Below are 7,460 nucleotides of genomic sequence, written 5' to 3'. Positions count from 1 at the left end.
AACCAATGGGGGAGTTCCCATCGTGGCGCAGTGGTTAACGAATCTGACTAGGAAACATGAGATTGTGGGTTTGATCCCTGCCCTTGCTCAGTGGGTTAAGGATCCGGCGTTGCCGTGAGCTGTGGTGTAGGTTGCAGACATGGCTGGGATCACGCGTTGCTGTGCCTCTGGTGTAGGCTGGTGGCTATAACTCCGATTAGACCCCTAGCCTGGGAACCTCCATATGCCACAGGAGCGGCTCAAGAAAACACAAAAAGACAAAGAATAAAATAAAAATAAATAATAAAAAACCAATGGGTCAATGAGAAAATCAAGAAGGAAATTAAAATACCTCGAGACAAATGAGAATGAAGACACAACCAATCAAAATCTATGGGATGCCACAAAAGCAGTGCTCAGAGGTAAATTCATAGCAATACAGGGCTCTCTCACAAAAGAAGAAAAATCTCAAAGCGACAACTTAACCCACCACTTAAATGAATTAGAAAAAGAACAAACAAAACCCAAAGTCAGCAGAAGGAAGGAAAACATAAAGATCAGAGAGGAAATCAATAAAATAGAGATTCAGAAAACAATAGACCAAATCAATCAAACCAAGAGCTGGTTCTTTGAGGGGGTAAACAAAATTGACAAACCTCTGGCCAGAGTCACCAAGAAGAGGAGAGAACAAACCCAAGTAAACAAAACAAGAAAAGGAAAAGGAGAAGTCACAAAGGATACTACTACAGAAATACAAAAAACCATGAGAGAATACTATGAATTATCATCTGCCAATACATTTGGCAACCTAGAAGAAATGGACATCTCTCTAGAGACCTACAGCCTGCCAAAACTGAATCAAGAAGAAATGGATCAACTGGACAGACTGATCACTAAAAATGAAATTGAATATGTCATAGAACACTCCCTACAAATCAAAGTCCAGGACCAGATGGCTTCACAGGCGAATTCTACCAAATATACAAAGAGGAACTTCTACCCACCCGCCTTAAATTTTTCAAAGGCTGAAGAAGAAGGAACATTCCCAAAGACATTCTATAATGCCACCATCACCCTAATTCCAAAACAAGGCAAAAATGCCACCAAGAAAGAAAACTATAGGCTGATATCTTTGATGAATATAGATGCAAAAAAAAAATTTCTCAACAAAAATTTAGCCAACCAAATCCGACAACATATAAAAAATGATCATTCACCATGACCAGGTGGGATTCATCCCAGGTGCACAAGGATGGTTCAACACATGAAATCAATCAACATCACACACCACATTAACAAAAGAAAAGTCAAAAGCCACATGATCCTCTCCATAGATGCAGGAAAAGCATCTGACAAAGTCCAACATCCATTCACGATCAAAACTCTCACCAAAGTGGGTATAGAAGAAACATACATTAACATAATAAAAGCCATTTATGACAAACCCACAGCAAATATAATTCTCAATGGAGAGAGGGTGAAAGCCTTCCCACTAAAATCTGGAACAAGACAAGCTTGCCCACTCTCACCACTGTCATTCAACATAGTATTGGAAGTCCTAGCTACAGCCATCAGACAAAAAAAAAAAAAAAAAAAAAAAAAAAAAAAAAAAAGAAAAAGAAAAAGAAAAGCAATGAAAGGTATCCAAATAGGAAGAGAAGAGGTAAAACTGTCACTATATGCAGATGACATGATACTATAAATAGCAAACCCCAAGGACTCAACCCAAACATTACTTGAACTGATCAACAGATTCAGCAAAGTAGCAGGATATAGGATTAACATTCAGAAATCAATAACATTTCTGTATAATAACAATGAAATATTAGAAAAGGAATACAAAAATTCAGTACCTTTTAAAATTGCACCCCCAAAAATCAAATAACCTAGGAGTAAACTTGACCAAGGTGGTGAAACACTTATATGCTGAGAACTATAAAACATTAACCAAGGAAGTAAAATAGGATTCAAAGAACTGGAAAGATATTCCACGCTTCTGTGTTGTTCTCGACTTTTTAAAATAAATTCCAGGAATGAAATCTGTAATGATTCTCTCAGACTTCAAAAAGCCACCAATTTTTCCTATTATGTTCAAATTACATAAACAGGGGAAAATAGCAGGAATGTCTATAGAAATTCCAATTTTTTGTATTACAACATATTATTTAGAGATATTGAGGAACATCAAATATGAAATAGACTCAAAAGTGGTTCCCTGCTGCACGTTTAGTGTTGGGTATTTAAAGGAAGCGGGAATGGACCACTGTTTTCTCTCTGAGCCATTTTAACGAAGACAATGTAATTCCTTGATGGCATTAAAGTGAATATATTAAATTTCTTTAAGCAATCACTCACTATGGCCGCTGTGCAGAGGGCCAATTATGCATGTAGGAAAATCAATTAGGACAGCTACTGCAGTGGTGAGATGGAGAGAAGTGGACCTATCTGAGAGCAATTTACTGGGTAAGGTCCACCAGTGTTTGTCACTGGGGAGCACATGTGAGGAAATCAAGACCGTGAGTACTGGCTGGGGGCTCAGGACCAGGAATTAGGTTTAGCCAGTGTTGGGGACTTAGGCAGAGTGTTGAGAGTGGGGACTAGCTGGGAACCAGTGGTCTTTACTGAGGCACTGAAATCTTGAAATTGACTAGATGACAGTAGCAGTTAAGAACACACATCCTTTTTACAAAATTTTTTTAAAACTTGAGATCCTGCTGTGTAGCACTGGGAAGTATGTCTAGTCACTTATGATGGAGCATGATAATGTGAGAAAAAAGAATATATACATGTATGTGTAACTGGGTCACCATGCTGTACAGTAGAAAAAAAATGTATTGGGGAGAAAACACATTATTCATACAGCATCATGTCATGTATAAATGGTGGCAGTTTTCCTTCTTCCTTTCCAGTTTTGATTTCTTTCATTTATTTTTCTTGTCTGCTTGATGTGGCAGGGACTTCCAATACTGTGTTTAATAGAAGTGTTGAGACAGGCATCCTTGTCTTGTTCCTTAGAGGAAATGCTGTCAGCTTTTCTCCATTGAGTATGAGGAGAGCAGTGGCCGGGTGGTAGATGTCCTTTATTATAGGGAGGTATGTTCCTTCTACACCTACTTTGATGAGTGTTTTTATCCTCAGTGAATTTTGTGAAAAACAACTTATGCGTCTGTGAGCTGATCATGGGATTTTTTATTCTGCAACTTGTTAGTGTGGTGTATCACACCGAATGATTTGTGTACATTGAACCATCCTTGCATCCCTGAGATGAATCCCATTTGATCATCATGTATGATCCTTTTAATGTGGAGTCCACATTCTAGCATTCAGTTGGGCCTGAATTTAAACTTGGATATAATTTAAACAGTGGAGTACATTTGGACAAGTATCTTAAACTAAGCCTCGATTCTCTCTTCTGTCCCAAATTAGGATAATGGGAATACTTAGCTCACCAACATATGGTGAGGGTGAAATGAGAAATGAAGTTCAGTGCGCAGCAAAGAGTAAAGTCGGAAGAAAACTTGGTTAGTAGCACATCCGTCAAAGCATATGCATTTCAGGAGGGTGAGGCAAGACTTTCTGAAACTGGGATTAGCAAGAATATTTAGACTGAGCCTTCACGTTGAAAATAGCTATTTCTGCCATCATCCTTCTAGGCAAAGAAACCATGAACTACTAGTCTTTCTTTTGAGGCCCGTAGACTGTCTGATCTGAAAGTCATTCAAACCTCTTTTTCCTTCATTGTTCTCAAGCTATAACTTTTCTTTTCTGGCTGGACCTGCAGTATGTGGGAGTTCCCAGGCCAAGGATCAAACCCATGCCACAGCAGTGACCCAAGCTGTGGCAGTGACATTGCGAGATCCATAATCCATCTACCCAAAAGGAACTTCCCCCACCTACAACCTTAAAGATATTCTGCTTACATCTTCAGCTGGAAAAAATATACCTCTTAAATAACCGTTATTTGAAATTCAGCTTCACATGGCATTCTCCCTGATGCTTCCCAAGATGCCTAATGGACTGTTTTACATATATCACTATAGAACACATAAATGAATGAACATTGAGTAAATGAAGCTAAAATTACTAATTTTTTTTTTTTTCTGCACCCTCAGCATGCAGAAGTTCCTGGGCCAGAGATCAAATCCGGACCACAGCAGCAACACAAATCACAGCATTGACAATGCCAGATCCTCAACCTGCTGAACCACTGGGGAACTACAAAAGTTAAGGTTACTGCCTAACATTCGATGTTTAATATTCCTTAACCTGAAATAGCAAAGTAAGCTTAGAATCAATATTTGGCTATAAGATAATTTATTATTTTACTCTCAATAACGACCAATGGAACGTTCATGGAAATCTAGGCATAAAGGAAAAAATTGACTCCTTCAGAATTGACAGAACCTTAAACAGAGCTGTTTTTGTTTGAAGTGAGCTGCTCAGTACTCACTTGAGAACGGGATCGTGATCCCTGGAGCTTTGGGATTCACGTTTGAATCTCTAACGTCTTCAGAGACTTATCCCCAAAGGCAAACAACAATAAAAGAGAGCATGGCTGCTGTATAAGAATAATGACTTTGAATTTATTCCCAAAACATGAAGCAATTCTTATTTCAAGAGGTAAGGTTTTGCCTTTGTGCGTTAGTCTGTCCTGCTGATGTTCATTTACCATCGGAAAACATTTTACTGCAAGGGGCATCTGTGTTCACAAGCTGGGGCAGACGCAGTCCAGCAGTCAGCTCTCAAATAACCTCGGCTGAACTAACCTAAGTTTCTACAGTCCGTTTAGTGTGCGTAAACAAGCATAATTCGCGAGACTAGGATTCCTCATTTTTCCACCCCAAATGTCAGAAACTCACATGCTCTTTCAACACCGTTTACACTTGGCCCTTGGCCATTAAACTCATAGATTCTCTAGCTTTGAGATGTGTTGGAGACTTACTGTTCGTACCTATCTATGGAAAGACTTCTTTTGTTTATTTATTATCCTCGGAGGCTCTAACTTTCAGGCAACCAGACACTTTGGACAAAGTCAAGAAAATGAATCCAGAAAACAAGGAAATGAGGTTTCCTGGCCACTCACTGGGTGAACCTGGGTAAACTTCTTAACTTTTCAGGCTGGAGCTGATTCAGTTGTATATCATGTTGAAACCAATATTATTTTATCCTCTAATACTCCAATGAGAAAACACTGTTACATTAGGAAATGATTTGTTTGAATAAATGTACTTTATTATATCCTAGTTATTAATCATATAATGTTTTGCAATAGTAATTAGATTGATATTTCCAAAAATTTACACAAAAGTATTTAAATTGCAAATGTTATAATATGTAATAATTTATTATGTTTTTAATTAATGATTTACTTCATCCATGCATTTAATTTGAAATTCCTCTCTATCTCTTCCTTGTCCTATCAAGAAAATTCTACTTCTCCTTATAAATACATAGTCTTGTTTTGCTGAGAGAAGCTGTAAACTCTGTGATTAGCTAGGTGGATCTTTACACATTAGCTGTCATGAGGCATAAGGGTAATTTGCTATCCATCCATTTCCAAGAGACTCGACTTCATCGTAAGCATTATTTAATTTCACTTTGGTGTAGTTATTAAAGGAATGGACTGGGTTCAAATTGCCTGGGGTTCACATCTTGATCCTACCCCTTGTTGTATAAACTTAGGTAGGTTACTTCATAGTGTCAGAGTCCATTTCTTCCATAAATAGAATAAAAATGTTTAATATTATTTCATGAGGGTTAAAATAGAACTAATTATATAAAATTCTTAACATTGTGTCCATCATTTAGTAAGCACTTAGTAAATATTAGCTATTACTTTAGTCCGCATAACATAATCCTTTAGGTATACAATTTAATGTTTTTGTTATACTGATCATTCCTTTTTATTCTCATAAGCCTTACTTTTTTAAAAAAATCTTTAGATTTGAAGTCATATTAAGTACATTATGTTTAAATGCACATCATTTGAAACAGGTTCTCTAGTGCTTTTGCTAAGAAGAAATTTTTCAAATATAGAAGACCCATCACATACACATACAAAATCTGAAATCTGCAGTAAAACAACTCCAAACTTCTCTTGGGTAATTTATGTGCTTATACTCACTTATATACATATTAGTGAAAATGGAATCATTGAACCACAACTTCTCTAATGCAGTGTTTCATCACAGGTTCATTTGGGCAGCAACTACGTCATCTCATGGGTTCCCTGGGAGAGGGGAACCACACTGCAGTGACAGAGTTCATTTTACTGGGCTTAACAAATGACCCAACCCTGCAAACCGTCCTCTTCGTGATCATCCTGTGTATCTACCTGGTGACCATATGTGGCAATCTCAGCACAATCATTCTTGTCAGACTCTCTCCTCAGCTCCATCATCCCATGTATTTTTTCCTGAGCCACTTGGCTTTTGTTGACATGGGCTATTCATCTTCCGTCACACCCAGTATGCTTGTAAATTTCCTGGTGGACAGAAATACCATCTCCTACCCTGGATGTGCTCTCCAGCTGGGTTCAGGTGCTTTCTTTGGAACAGTTGAGTGTTTCCTTCTGGCTGCCATGGCATATGACCGCTTTGTGGCCATCTGCAACCCACTGCTCTATTCCACGAAGATGTCCACACAAGTCTGTGTTCAGTTACTCCTCGTGTCTTACATGGGTGGTTTTCTCAATGCTTTCTCTTTTACGATTTCCTTCTATACTTTACTCTTCTGTGGACCAAATCGGGTCAATCATTTCTTCTGTGATTTTGCCCCCTTGCTGGAACTCTCCTGCTCTGATGTCACTGTTCCTGCTGTTGTCCCCTCATTTACAGCTGGCTCCATCATTGTGGTCACAGTGGTTGTCATAGCCACTTCCTACATCTACATCCTCATCACTGTCCTGAAGATGCCCTCCACTGAGGGAAGACACAAGGCCTTCTCCACCTGCACGTCCCACCTCACCACAGTCACTCTGTTCTATGGGACCTTCACCCTCATTTACACGATGCCCAAGTCCAGCTACTCCTCTGACCAGAACAAGGTGGTGTCTGTGTTCTACACGGTGGTGATCCCCATGCTGAACCCCCTCATCTACAGCCTCCGGAACAAGGAGATTAAGGGGGCTCTGAAGAGACAGCTTGGCAGAAAAATATTTTCTTAGTGAAGGCTCTTAGTTGGTAGTAAATGATATCATAATATGCCATAAATATTATAATAATAAGAAACTGAGCTTGTATGTTTCACTCTATCCATGCTATATAAACAGTCAAGGTACAACAATTTAGTAAAATTCGGAGTGGATTTTCAGATATCTAATTGTAAATCAGAGACTGTAGTGTTCCCTTTTTCCTTTAATAAAATTAAAATAAATTTGTAATTAGAAAAACAAATGGGCTCACATGAAAAAATACTTCTTCTGCTGAAAATCATGTGAGATTCCATTCACATATTTTTCCAAGTTTCTACTCTGCCATAAG

At 38.4% G+C, this 7,460-nt stretch overlaps 1 protein-coding gene across 1 annotated transcript; it reads left to right on the top strand.

Moving 5' to 3' along the window:
- The first annotated feature begins 6,199 nt into the window (after positions 1-6,199).
- On the top strand, positions 6,200-7,144 carry LOC110258512 (olfactory receptor 502-like). Its single transcript, XM_021081761.1, has one exon. The coding sequence runs from the start codon at positions 6,200-6,202 to the stop codon at positions 7,142-7,144; it is 945 nt and encodes a 314-aa protein (XP_020937420.1).
- The last annotated feature ends 316 nt before the right edge of the window (positions 7,145-7,460 follow it).

Source organism: Sus scrofa, unplaced genomic scaffold, assembly GCF_000003025.6.
Source record: "Sus scrofa isolate TJ Tabasco breed Duroc unplaced genomic scaffold, Sscrofa11.1 Contig2239, whole genome shotgun sequence".
Taxonomy (NCBI): domain Eukaryota; kingdom Metazoa; phylum Chordata; class Mammalia; order Artiodactyla; family Suidae; genus Sus; species Sus scrofa.
This window is presented reverse-complemented; position numbering and strand designations above follow the sequence as displayed.

Bases quoted from the DNA above. Each gene is read 5' to 3' on its own strand.
- LOC110258512 (XM_021081761.1), top strand. From the start codon at position 6,200: ATGGGTTCCCTGGGAGAGGGGAACCACACTGCAGTGACAGAGTTCATT.